A 14,234-nucleotide genomic window follows, 5' to 3' on the forward strand; every position below is an offset into this window, starting at 1 on the left:
ATGATTGGAGAATGTCCCGCCAAGAGTCCAGTTGGCCAAGGAGGGCCTGCTGTGCTGGCAGGTGACGCTCCTGCCCAGGTCCCAGGCGTGTCAGGAGGGATGGGAGACCACCAGCCCCCACTGTGGGATTTAACACAGAGGCCAGTTCTGCCCTGTTGGCTAAGGGCTTCCAGAGCTGGGGGCGGGGAGGCAGCTGCACTAGGAAAATGCCAATGTGGTGGTGAGCGGAAGGAGAACATGTGGACGCCCACTGGAACCAGGAGAGGCTGGGCGGGGAGACCCGATCAGAAGGGCTTGCGGCGACTGGAACCTCCAGTTCCTTGCAGTGGGGTGGCCCAGGAGAGAGGGTCCTAGGGGAGGAATAGAATTCTGTAGGCTTGCTTCTGTGGGCGTCTGGAACCCAGCTTCAGATATTGAAGACTGCTGGGAAGCAAATGAGAATGAAGGGAGACCCGTCTAACCCAGCAAAAGTGGCTATGCTCGGCCATGGGCAGGCAGAGAGGAAAAGGCAAGCGACACAGACAAGGTCAGCCTGGATGGTGGTGGCCAGGAGGATCAAGAATCACACGGATCAAACATCTGTGTCCTTGAGCCCCTCTCAGCTTCTGGAGCGTTCCCTGAGTTCAGGAAACATACCACCCAAGGGTCTACATGCTAGTATTCTCCAGCCCCTGTCAGCCAAGGGCGATGGGTGGAAGTTCCAGCGTATCCACGAGGATTTGGAGTTAAATGTATGCGATGGGCGAGGCGGGTCCCTCCAGGATCAGGTCGTCGACATCACTCAGGAGTTGGTGTTCACTGGCCGTGGCGACGTTTTGCAGGCGGCGGAGGCGGGCCTGGAGCTGCTCCTGCTCCCTCTTGAGCTCCAGGTAGGAGTGCGAGAAGGTGTGGAAGATGGACGTGGCTGGGAAGGCCATGATGAGGATCCCACTCAGGATGCTGCTGAGGGCCACCATCTGGCCCGGCACGCTGCGCGGGACCATGTCTCCGTAGCCCACGGTCGTCATGGAGATGACGGCCCACCAATAGGAGGCCGGGATGCTGGTGAACTCCAGGACCCGGCCGGACTCATTCTCGGCCACGTAGACCAGAGGGGAGAAAAGGGTGACGGCCACGCAGAGGAAGAGGAGGAGCAGGCCGAACTCGCGCGTGCAGCGGCGCACGGTGAGGCCCAGCGTCTGCAGCCCCAGCGAGTGGCGCGCCAGGCGCATCACGTAGAGGATGCGCAGCGCCCGCAGCACGCGCAGCGCCAGCCCCACCTTCTCCAGGTAGGAGCTCCCGCCCGGCCTCTCGCCGTCCTCCTGGGGCTCGTCCGACACCGCGAGGGACACGTAGTAGGGGGAGATGGCCAGGATGTCGATGATGTTCAGGGGCCCCTGGAAGAACTGGCACTTGTTCTGGGCCTGGACAAACCGCAGGCAGAACTCCAGGGAAAACCAGGCCACGCAGACGGTCTCCACGATGAAGATATAGTAGCATTTCTGAGAGCACTCACCCTGGAGAGACAACAAATGCAGGGTAGAGAGTGGGCGGGCACCAGCGCTGGACACGGGGCGAATAACCAGGCCGAAAAGCGATTCCATGTATCTATATGGAGATTGATATCAGTATAGATAGATAGATATCGGCTTATCAGTATAGATATATAGAGAGGTGGATACAGATATACATTCCATATATTAAATGTATTCTGTATATATTCTATATATATCATATAATTTCTCTATTCTATGTTATCTGTCTATCTCGATTGAGCTGTGTGCTGTAGACCCTTAGTTGTCCCTTTTTACAAAACCCCCTTTTTCCATAGCTCTCAAGTTGTGGCTGGGCACATGGCCGGTCAGCTGGATCAGAGGCCACCCTTTCCAGCCTCCCTAACAGCTAGGTGTGGCCAGATAACTACGTCCCCACCTACGGGATGTAAACAGAAGTGATGGGTGCCACCTCCAGTTCCAGAACTTACGATGTCCTCGTGAGTTCCCGCACACTCTTCTTCCCCGTGAGCCGCGTGCGACAACCCAGATGGCCCTGCCGCCCAGCTCAGAGCCGGCAGGTTGGACCAACACCCCAGGGGAGGGTGGAGCATCCCAGGGGAAGGTGGAAAAATAGCTGGGTCTCGGAATGAGCGCTGCCCGCTCCCCTTGATCCTCTTTGCCAGAGAAATCAGCTTCTATTTTGTTTAAAGCGGTTCTATCTCAGGGCCTCTCTGTTACAGCAGCCAAGCTTCACCTTTACTGAAGGAGCCCCTCCTATGTGCCAGGCACTGCTTTGGTGCTGTCTCTGAAGCCCCCCAGCGATGCCGTGAGCGGGGTTTTGACCTCGCTTTATGGCCCAGCAAGTGGCTCCGGCAGCTCACGTACACAGTAGAAACCCTCTCAGCCACTGTACTCTGTCTTGTAACTTCCTTGCCCACCATCCCTCATTCATTCATCCAACAAAGATGGATGGAGGGCTCGCCACGTGCCAGGCCCCCAGCTGGGCCCTGGAGGTACAGCAGTGGAGAAGCAGACCTCATTTCTGGAGACTCAGAGGCTAGTGGGGCACAGAGGGCTCCCTCGTCCCCAGGGTGGCCCTGTGGCACGTGATTGCAACCGTTCACACGGGGTCTGTTTCCCTTGGGAGATTCCGGCCAGGCGGGCACTGCAGCGGATTCTGTGTTGTGTCGGTCACACCCCCCGCCCCTGGCTCCTGACAGAGAGCGCCACTGGCCCCTGTGCTGCTCGAAGTGTGGTCCTCAAATCAGAAGCATCGGCCTCCCCCCGGAGCTTGTTAGAAACGCCAGATCTTGGGCCCCACCCCACCCCTGCGGAATCAGAATCTGCAGTTTAACAAGACCCCCAGTGACTGACGTGCACGTTAAAGCTTGAGACTCTCCCATCTGGGCAGTGGCTCTCAGCTTCGGCTGCGCATTAGAATCATCTGGGGGCTTTGGAAAATCCTAATGTCCAGGCTAGCACCTCAGAGATTCTAATTTAATTGATCTAGGTTTGAGCCTGAGCAGAAGAATTTTCCAGAAGCCCCATAGATGATTCTAATGTGGAGCCAGAGTTAAGAATCTGACTCTAAATGTTACATCTGTGTATCTATGATGGATGAGTGAGTGAATGACCAGAGCCAGTTGCCTGAGAGAAAAGCAGGATGTTGACAACTGTAGTTTTCTTTGGATTAAAAAGCTCTGAAGTGGAAAAAAGAAATTATTTCTGGTGCCTGGGCCCACAGGAATACTAAACCGCATTTTTTTTTTGAGCCCGTGGTTTTTTTTTTGTTTTTTTTTTTGAGGAAGATTGGCCCTGAGCTAACATCTGTTGCCAATCTTCCTCTTTTTTTTTTCCTCCCCAAAGCCCCAGGACATAGTTGTATATCCTAGTTGTAGGTCATTCAAAGTTCTGCTGTGTGGGACGCCACCACAGCATGGCCTCTTGAGCGGTGCTAGGTCTGTCTCCAGGATCCGAACTGGCGAACCCCAGGTCACTGAAGTGGAGTTTGCGAACTTAACCACTCAGCCACAGGGCTAGTCCCTAAACCTCAATGTTCTTTACATCTGTCCACTGGAGAGACACAAGCTGGTCCATCCCATCTCTATTTGCCTGTCCAGGGCCAGGCCTTGACTGCTACCTGATCTGCTGAAGGGGTCGGGGGTAGTGGGAGTGCTGTTGAGGGCGTGGAGTCCAGAGTCCCTGTGACCCAGGCTCAAATCCCACTGTCCACTTACTTGGGCAAATCATTTGTCCGCTCTGGACTTTCCATTCTCTGCTCTGGGAAAGTCACTGTGATGGAGGGAAACGATGCATATAGCGTGGATGCAGCACTAATGGAGATGGCACATGTAAAAGTTTCGGGCTGCTGCACCTGCCGGCCCATGAGCCCTGGGAGCCGTCTTTATGAGATGGTCATAGACAGTAGCATGCCTGAGCAATGTAAGGGTAACTATACCCTCCTCCTATTGCTGGATGTTACAGGAAGCTGAGGAAATTCTGCAATGCACGGAGAGGCCTTTGCTACAACACCTTGGGTGTGCTTCAGGATGCTGGAAGGCTCAGGAGTTTGGGATCCCAATTCCCCATTCCTCCTAAAACCTTGCTGCGTGACCTCACGTGGTCACTGCCCCTCTCTGTGCTTTAGTTTCTGATGAAGAGGTTGGAACAGAGTCAGTGTTTCTCAAAGCTGATTCAGAGCCCCCTGCAGCAGAATCCCCCAGGGTGCTTGTTACAAATGCAGATTCTTGGGCCCCCATGACAAAAGCAAAACCCTAGCGCGGGGCCCAGGAGTCTGCATTTTGGCAAGCCCCGCAGGTGGACTAGGAGGCACCTGGAAGGTTTCAGACTCTGGACCAGATTCTCCCTACAAGGCCTCTTTTGTCGCTGACTTTCTGGGAGATTCCCCCTCCGCTTAAGAGCCTCTTGTGGCCTAGGAGTGACCTTTCCAGACCAGACCCTGGGGCTCAGGAAGGTGTCTCCTGAGAGACAGAGATGGTTCTGGCTGGCATTTGGCTATTCAAGGCATGCACCACCCACTCCCTCCCCCGGCCTGGCCCGCCGCCCCCTCCCTGCACTGCAGCAAGCGCTCTGCCGAGTCAGCCCCTGCACTGCTGCTCCACTCTGCATCCTTATACCAGCCTCCCAGCACTGGTCCTCGGAGAAATGCCCCATTAGCGGCCGGCGGCGCGGGGGTGGCGGGGATTTATGGGGCTCGGGCTGAGGAAATAATCCCCAGGCCAGCCAATATTTGAAGAAAAATACAAAGGAAGGAAAGGAAAAAGTTATTTTTTCTCTCTCTGAGGAAGTTTCCGGTTGTATTTTGTAGATAGGGTGAACAACTCGTCCTGGTTTGCCCAGAACTTTCGAGATTTGAGCACAGACAGTCCCAGGTCCCCAGAGCCCCCTCGGTCCTGGGCAAACCGGGATGGTTGGTCACCCTGTCGGTGGGCTTGTCCCCGGTGGGAAGAAGGTGAGCTCTGATTCCTCCGCGCACTGCGGAAGGCGAGTCAGCCCCGAGGAGGTCAGAGGTGTGAGTGATGCAGCCGACAGACGGCTCTCATCACAGGATGGGGGGCAAACAGCCAGACGCAAAAGAGGATGCACGGTCTGTTTCCACGTGTGCAAAGTTCAAGAATGGGCAAAACTCGAGTGTGGAGGACAAAGCCACCAACAGCAGCTGCCCTGGGCGGGTGGGGACTGACTGTGAGGGAACATGAAAGAACGTTCCTGGGTGGCGGGAATATTCTCTATTAAACAGGGATGTGGGTTACACGGTGGATCCACCTGTTAAATTGTACGGCTAAGATTTTTACGTTTCGATGCCTGTAAATTTTACCTAGAAAACTGTAAAATAAAAATAAAATGAATGATAATAATAATAAACGATTGGAGGTGGGGAGAGGGTGCAGAGAGAGAGAGAGAGAGCGAGAATGGCAGAATGTGGACCACGGTGGAAGCTGAGTCATGGCTACTTGAGTTCATTACATTATTCTGTTTACTTTGTAAATGCCTGAAATTTTCCATCGTGAAAAGTTAAAAAAAATCAGAGTCAGAAATCAAAACCACAGTGAGGTACCGTTCCATGCTCATTAAGATGGTATGATTGTAAAGACAAAAAAATAAGAAGTGTTGGCAAAGAGGCAGAGAAATTAGAATGCCCAGACATTGCTGATGGGGTTGTAAAATGGCTCAGCTGCTGTCGAAAACAGGTCGGTGGTCCCTCAAAAATTTAAACATACATTTGCCGTATGACCCAGCAATTCCACTCCTAGGTACCCGAAAGAACTGAAAACATTCATCCACATAAAGGTTGTACACGAATGTTCACAACAGCACTGTTCACGACAGCCAAAAAGTGGAAACAACCCAAATGCCCACCAACTGATAAATGGATAAGCAAAATGTGGTCTGGCTGTTCAATGGAATATTATTCAGCCATGAAAAGGGATGGAGCTACATTTACATGCTACAATTTGGGAGAATGAGGAGTAGCCGGGAGTGTGCATAGAGTTTCTTTTTGGGGTGATGGAAATGTCCTGGAATTAGACGGTGGCAATGGTTGCCAACTGTGTACTGAAAACCACTGATCTGGGCACCCTAAAAGGGTGACTGTTAGTGTGTGTGAATTATATCTCAATAGAAAAGAGACCAGGGTCCCAGTCTGAGCAGCCCAGTCAGTGCCGGGGAGGCCGTGAGCGGGGGTCCCGCAGCCTTGCCCCGATTGCTTTCCCAAAGCTCCGGAGCAGAGCTGCTCCGAAGGGCTCTGGGGTCAGAGGGCGGGCAGGGCTTTCCGAGGGCAAAGCCGCTGGCCCTGGGGGTCTGTCTGGACTGGCGGATGGCTGCGGGTGCAGAGAGGGCCAGTTCCAGAAATTTCAGCTGGGAGGGACTCCGGTCTGACAGCCTTGACCTTGGAGCCTTCCTTGCACCCTTCCGTCTCTCAAGAAATGCCTGCTCCTCCTTCTGAACATGGCCAGAGTCGGCCGCTTCTCACCTCCTCCTTTGGAACATGGCCAGAATCAGCCACTTCTCATCCCCTCTTTCAGAACCTGGCCAGAATCGCCCACTTCTCACCTCCCCTGTAGCTCAGTGCTGGTCCCACGGCTCCATTCGGGAGCTTGGACCTCCCTGCCCCTCCTCCCCCTTGCCTGTGAATTCCATCCTCTGTGCCTCTGGCCCTGGCCTCAGGTCCCGGGCTGTTTCCTCCGAGACTCTCTCGGTGCCTGGCCGCCTGGCCGTGCTGACTCATCTCTCTTCCCGCCTCTCCCCTCCCCGAGAGCCAGTTGTCTCCTGGGCCTGTGCCCTCTGCCATCTCTCTCCTCCTTTATGTCCCTCCCATGATCCTCTCCCCACGGCCCCCTCCCCTCGAGCCGCAGGCCCCCTCCCCTCCCCTCGGCTCCCACCTCCCAGCTGCCCCCACGCCCCCACCATGGGACACGGGGCTCTGACAAGTGTGTGGAACCGAGCAGATGGGGCGAGGAATGGGGCATGGAGATGAGGGAAGCGTGACAACGCAGGAGGAACAGTGCAAGGTACACTGAGTCAGGAAAGGTGGGCCCCATTCGGGAAATGGGGAGTGCTTCTTGTTGGCTGGGATATAGGGAAAAAAAAACCTAAAACCTGAAAAAACAGGGTAAGAAGAATTCCCTAGAGCAATTACCAAATGTCACCGAACACAGAGACACTACAGAGAGTGGGTCAGTTCATTATGGAGCTGGTTCACGACCCGAGAAAGGGACAGGGGTCGAGGAGAAGCTGGCTCCAGCAAGAGGCCTTTTATTAAAGGGCAGGGAGGCTGGGAGGTGGAAATTGCAGCCCCAAAAGTGACGGGTGCCCAAGAGCTCCTCTTGGTCTTTAAAAGTCTCTCTATGCCCTCCTCCTCACCTTGGCGAGATGCGAAACCACAGTGCAGGCCGAGAGCGGAAGTGAGGAGCAGAGCCCGCAGGTCCTGCCCTAAGCGCCACCGTGGTCCTGCAGCCACCGAGGGCACTTTGCAGTCCGCTGTGATGTCTCTGTGCAGTATCTGTGAAAGCCCCGAGCAAACCTCTGGGGCGGGAGCAGCTCAGGTGGGAGGAGAAATGAGCGAAGGCTGGCCGGGCAGGTAGAGAGCGGGTTTGCGCCTGCGCTGGTCGCCCCTGGGTCCCCAGCACGGAGCAGGCCCTCGGACAAGGTCTGTTGAATGCATGAGTGGATGAAGGATGGTGACAGGCACTGGAAACGGACAGAGACGATGTTTGAACCGACTGACCGCTGGCTCGGCCGTTGCCGTTTGTGTTCGAGGAAGCCTGGAGGTGGACGGGTGGAAGGAGTGTGAGTCCTAAAGGGTGGGTAAAAACACAGCGAGTGTGCACTGCGTGCAGCACACAGTAAATGGGATCGTGCAGTCCTCAGCGCCACCCTCTGAGTAGGTGTCATTATTATCCTCCCTTGTAGGTGAGGAAACAGAAGCACAGAGAAACAGAGCGACTTGTCCAGGGCAGAGCTGGGATTTGAACCCTGGACCAGCCAACTGGTCCAGATTCTGGCTCCTCTCCAGGACGTGACACTGTCTGCTGCAGTTTGGGACGTCTTGGTGGCAGTAAAGAGGAAGAAAGAGGAGCAGTGAGAGTTCAACTGCAGCTGACCACTGAGCTTCGGCCCCCCCTAGAGGGAGGGGAAGGGCTCTGACCAACAGAGCTGCCCGGCAAGGGCCGAGGCCACACGGAAGGGAGCTAGGAATGAAAGGCAGGGTGATCATCGTGGCAGAGGGCTCGGGCAGAGGGACGCAAAGAACCTGGGAAGTGGCAGCTTTCACCACTGGATGAACGGATAAACAAACCGTAGCACACACTGATGATGGAATATTATTCAGCCGTAAAAAAGGAATGACATGCTGACACCCACTACAACACAGGTGGACCTCGAGAACATGAGGCTCAGTGAAAGAAGCCAGTCATGAAAGACAGACCACATGTCCTTTGATTCCATTTATACGACACGTCTGGACTAGGGAAACCCACGGACACAGACAGCAGATGGGTGGTTGCCCGGGGCTGGACGGAGAGGAACGGCGAGTGGCTGCGTGATCGGCATGGGGTTTTGTTTTGGAGCAGTGGAGATGTTTTGAAACTTGATACAGGTGGTAGCTGCTCAACCTTGTGAATGTGCTGAATGCCGATGAGTTGTCCACTTTAAGCTGGTTGATTTTATGTTACGTGAATTTCACCTCAAATTTGAAAAATGGATCAGGGATGCTCAGAGTATAAGCTCCAACAAGGTACGAAATTTGCCTTGTCTCCAGCACCTGGGAGAATGTACTCAGTAGGCGCTCAATAACTGTTGCTGAGCGAATGAGAGGACAAATGTGATTCCCTGTTAACTAGCTCCTGATGAGCGGATGATGATGATGATGACGGCTCGCTGATCGGGCACTTCTTATGCGCCAGCATTTTCCCAACTGCTTTACGCGCATTGCTCCTGTAATCCTCACCGTAACTCCTTGAGGAAAGGGTCAATTGCATCCCCATTATACAAATGAGGAAACTGAGGCACAAGGAGGTTAAGTGGCTTCCCCACGAACACTGAGTCAGTCAGGGGTGAGGCCAAGATTCAAACCTGGCTCGTCTGCACCCTGAGCCGTCATGCCAGACAGAGAAGCACTTACAAAGTCCAGCAGCCTCAGAAACTCAAAGTGCTGCCACGGCTGAGGGTCTACACCAGAGGCAGAGGGACCCGGCATTGAAGGCTTGTGTCTTGGGGTCGCAAGGGGTCAGGTTTTAGAGCCAAGCAGAGGTGAGTTCCAATCCTGGCTCTGCCTATTACTAACCGTGAGCTTAAGAAGGTGACAACACTGCCCTGGCCTCAGTTTCCTCGTCTGTACAATGGGGAGGGGTGACATCCACTTTGCAAAGCCGCGGCAAGGACCGTCAGTTCATTCCATCCAATGCCAGCCTCACGCGAGCGCTCGTAAGTGTCGGTGCTTTCATCGCCTCGGGATGAGCTCCTCCCGGGGGTCCAACAGAGTCTGAATGCTCCCGGAGGGGCTCAGGCACTGGGCTCCGTCCTGTGGGCATGGCCTCCTCCCTCCTCAGTTTTAATTTGCAATCTCAGGCAGGGACCTTTCACCCCGACGGCTAAGTTTACTCCAAGGGGTGTTGCTGTGAGCAGTTAGAAGAAAAAGAAGGAAAACTGCTTTCTTTCTCCTGTCTTCTAACTCTGAAGGAGAAGTTCTGTGGGTCATAGCCCCGGGGTGTTGTCCCCCCACGGGTCAGTAATTCATCTGAGCAGATGCTGCCAGACCCCTTGGGACAATTCAGGCCCCTTCGCCTCCCAGGCACGGCCGCCCCCCAGAAGCAGCTGGCCGGCGATCGTTAGCAGCTGGCTCGCTGGCTCCGGCCACTTTCAGACTGACATCCCTGAGGGCGCATCAGGGAGAAGAGAGCATCATCTTCTTATGTAAATGTGAGGCGCACAGTCTTGAAAGAACGAAGACTGCCTCGTCCTCAGCCTCCCGGCTCTCTGAAACAGAGACGCTGTTTCTGAGGGTCGCACCCCCAGCCTCTCCCCGGATCCAAAGGCGATTTCACAAAGTGAAAGGAGTACAGAGATGCCACTGGCGTGAGCAGCAGCCCCTCTGGTCCAGGAGCAGAAATGGCTGCCCGACGCCTCGGCTCAGGCTTGGGGCTGCCCTGCTCGGCGTGCCTCTTGCCCACCTCTGACTCGATTCCCTGAGTCCCCGTTAAGCCAAGCCTGGGTCACACCCCGGGTAATTTTCAAAGTGTTAGGCTCTGAAAGGATCCTGTCCCTCTGCAGTGTCTAAATCCTGGCTCCCTGGAAATCCCTACGAGGAACAGGCTTGTGGAAACCTGGGGTTCCTTCCGCAACAGGGATCAAGGGCACCCGTGGGGGCCGGGGGCCGGAAGCCCCTTGTGTCGTCTTAATCTTTTTACTGCAGTGTCCACCTGGAAATATTTCTGTGAATAAGCAGGCTCTTAAGTCACATGATTTTGTGCTAAAGAATGAAAAAAATGCCTATGGTTGGAGCTGTAGCCCTCTCCACAAGGAAAAAGCTGTTTGAAAGTCAAAAACATTTTGGTTGGTTTGCTCTAGGACAAACATTTATAGTTTGGACAAGATACATTTCATTCAACAAATATTCATTGAGAGCCTACTCTGTGTGAGGCACAGGCTTGTTGTCCATCTAAGTCCTTTCTATCTGGAAAGTTCTCTGATCCTACCATATTACCCTGGGATATACTTTTAAGGGAAGAGAACTTACGTGGACTGACGATGGTTATGGGCCATATTTAGGGTGCACTATCTTACGTATGTGTTTTGTTTATCGGCTCCCTCCGTCTAATGTGAGCTCCGTAAGTTAGGGTGATGGGGAGCCATGGAGGAGCATGGAGCAGGACAGGAGCAACATTTTAAATTAGGAAACAATCCAGTTCTCAGACTGAAGCTCCCTAATAACCCTCCCAACAAAATGTTAGATTGAGACCATCTGGCCCCCTGGCGGGGAGGTCTCTTTCCATAGCTCCCTGGAAAGAGAATGCAGGAGTGGGCAAGAAAAACTTTTTGCTCTGGCCTCCTGGGGCATAGTCACTTAGAAGTCAACTCCTGTCTGAGCTCCTCATCCGGTGAGACTGACTGAGAGGCTCAGGAGCAAAGTGACAAGCACGGAAGCTGAGGGCCGAGAATCTTTGCCATCGTCAGCATCTTTTCTCTGTAACCCCGAGGAAGCTGGAGTAGCTGGCTGCCCCCGAGAAAGTGGGCTCGAGAAGGCGGGGACTTTGGGCCTGGCACAGTGTGTGGCCCAGAGCAGCTGCTCAGTAAGCACACGGTGAGTGAGGGAATGTGTGGACTTTCATGGCCACCCTGCCCATTTACAGAGGAGGAAACCGAGGCTCAGAGAGGTGAAGCAATTTGCCTGTGGTCATGGAGCCAGGAGAGGCAGAACTGGGCCAACCGGGCCCACTAAGACCAGGGGCAGCTTTGTCACTATGCAAGCCTCACCATCAGACGCAGGGCCGCCTTGTGACTTTTGCAGGCCCTGGGCACTTCTGCCTTCGTGGGCTTCTTCCTCCAAAAATCACATTAGAAATTATCTTTTACAACTGTGTCTATCGGTCTAAAAATGAATACGATCCGTGCTAGATCCTAGTCAATCTTTTCCTTGTTTGAAAAGAAATGAGAACATTTCTGTGGGCCCTAAGTCTTGTGGGCCCTGGGCGCTGTGCCTGATGGAGAAATGGCCACTCACCTTGTCCTCCTCGGCCCTCAGGTCGGGCAAGGTGCTGACACACAGGCTGACCGCCGTGGTGGCCACGAAGAGGATGGACAGACAGGCAAAGACCTTCCCGGGCAGCCCCGACTGCGGGTTCTCCACCGTCTCCCGCAGCCAGTGCATGCAGAGCCCCCAGCGCGAGGTGGCGGCGGCCGGGCCGCCCGCGTCCCTCTGCCGCTGCAGCTCCTCCTCCCTGCGCAGCTCGGCCAGCTCCTCCAGCCTCTTGAGCAGCTCCCGCAGGCAGCACTTCTCCAGGTTGGCCTCCTCGATCCCCCAGTAGGTCAGCTCCTCCCGGAAGGACAGCACGCACATCTCCCGCAGGAGGGCCAGCTTGCCGGCCGCCAGGAAGCTCACGATGGCGCCGAAAGCGCTGGGGCTCCTGTCGAAGAAGAACTCCTGACTGTCCTCGTCGTAGTCGTCGCAGAGCTGCGCGATCTCCTCGTGGTTCCGGCAGAGCTTGAGCTTGCTCAGGCGGCTCAGTGGAAAGTCGTCCAGCGTGCTCCAGGGGAGGACGTACCTCCGGCCCCCAACATTCACCAGGATCTCCTTTTTCAGGTCGGCCGCCGGGGAGGCGTCCCGGGCGCCCACCCGCCGGGCCCTGCGGTAGTAAAGGCCCTTGATGGACGGCGGCTCCACGGCGCCAGGCAGGAGCGGGCTGAAAGGGCTGCAGGAGCGGGAGCGGTGGTGCCTGGGAAGCAGGCTCCTGTCTCTGGAAGGCACAGGCATCGCCAAAGAGGTCCTGGCACCCAAAGGGAAAAGAGCAAGAGAACGGGGAGAAACCGGTCTCAGGGCAGAGTCCTAGATGGCACGGACATTGCTTCACGTTCGCTTTCCTGCAACTGCATCGGCATCATTCATTCTTTTAATCCTCCATCCAGCACGGATTTATTGGGCACCTACTATGCACTTGGGGTCCATCAGTGAACCAAAGGAGAAGAGGACATCCCTTTCCTGGTGGAGCACATGCTTCTATCTCAGGAGAATCTCCCTGGAACGGGCATTATGTGGATGGGGACCTGGGGAGCTCAGTCCTGAGCTGGCCAAGTCAGAGCTGTGCCACTTCCAGGCTGTGTGGTCTTGGGCGTGTGGCTTAACCTCTCTGATCTCAGCATCTTTCATGCCAATGATAAGACTCCTATCAACCTTGCAAGGGACAGTTGGTAAAAATAGAGGTTAAGAGGGTAAGGGGTTCTCAAGTTCACAGCCACGTTCTGATCCCTTACAGACTGCCACCCCATGTGGGTTACTCAGCCTCTCTGAGCCCTTTGCTTCACCAGTACAGCTGGGGTCATTTGAGCATCCACCTCATGGGGCACAGTGGGGGTTACATGCAGTAATATGCATGAAGTGTGCATTAAGAACACTTCTAGATGCTTCTGACATGCCAGGCACCCATCTACATGCTTCCCCCGCGTTAGCTTGTCTCAGCAACCCCGTGAGATGGACGTCACGTCCCCATTTTACAGATGAGGAATTGAGGCACAGAAAGTAACGAATGAGAGATGTGACTGCTTAGCACAACCTCTGACTCTCAGGAGAAGCTCCACGACCGTCACCTCCTCCCTCTTATTTGCTTTCTCATTTGGAGGACTTTGCTGTCAATGACAGCGCTCCTCCACGCTCATTGGGTGCTTGCCTCGGCCCCCCTTGCTGTGTGACCTTGAGCCAGTTATTCCCCCTCTCTGGGCCTCAGCCTTGTTATCTGCAAAATGAAGGGGCCTCTAACGCTCTCTCCATTTCAGGCCTATTTGGGACGCTTGACTTAGAATAAGGGTTTCAGCTTTTGCCCATGCCTTCAAAAAATCACTTCCACAATCTCTCTCATCCTCAGCATCCTGCAACCATTTCCTATGCTATTCATTCCAGCCGGAGCTGTTTCCACAGCATCTATAGCCTTACATTCCAAGATGCAGTCCACTCGAGAGGGAAACTCGGCAGCCGAATGGAAATCAAAGTTCCTCTCAGTTTGGGAGCTGGTTGGATTTCGGCAGAGAGTGAAGAGTTGAATCACAGCCCATGCATTTCACACTTGCTCGCCACACAGCATTCTGTCATTCTGCCTGCCTTCCTTCGTCTACAACACACGGCCGGAGGAAGATGAGCAGCCTGCGGAGAGAAGGGTGTTTTGAAATCCGGGGAGTCCTTCCCAAGCGTTCTCATCCTCCCAGTGCAAAAACCCAGACCCAGGGGGCTGAAGTGGCTCATCCAAGGTCACACAGCAAATCGGAATCCACCCTGGGACTCTGGCCCCCCAGTGGGGCTCTTTCTAGAACCCTCCCAAACTGCCCTTTCTGCATCACTGCACAAACCCAACTTTGCAATCTACTGCCCCCCCAAAACAGCCGGCACGCAAGCTCTTCCAGAACGTGGGGAAAGCGAGTCGCTCAAAACACCACTGGGACCGAGGATGCTGACCTGCGTCCTGCAAACCCCCACCCCAGCAGCCCACACGAACTTCTTCCCCCGAAGTTTAACTCACCCTCCTGTCTCAGGGA

The 14,234-nt window shown here is 54.6% G+C and overlaps 1 protein-coding gene across 1 annotated transcript; it reads right to left on the reverse strand.

Moving 5' to 3' along the window:
- Positions 1-725: 725 nt before the first annotated feature.
- On the reverse strand, positions 726-13,752 carry KCNG4 (potassium voltage-gated channel modifier subfamily G member 4). Its single transcript, XM_046680528.1, has 3 exons — positions 13,639-13,752; positions 11,716-12,478; positions 726-1,496 (listed from the first exon to the last, which is right to left on the reverse strand). Coding segments are annotated over exons 1-3 (1,536 nt in total). The 5' UTR covers positions 13,641-13,752.
- Positions 13,753-14,234: the final 482 nt, after the last annotated feature.

This window comes from Equus quagga, chromosome 13 (assembly GCF_021613505.1).
Source record: "Equus quagga isolate Etosha38 chromosome 13, UCLA_HA_Equagga_1.0, whole genome shotgun sequence".
Classification (NCBI taxonomy): domain Eukaryota; kingdom Metazoa; phylum Chordata; class Mammalia; order Perissodactyla; family Equidae; genus Equus; species Equus quagga.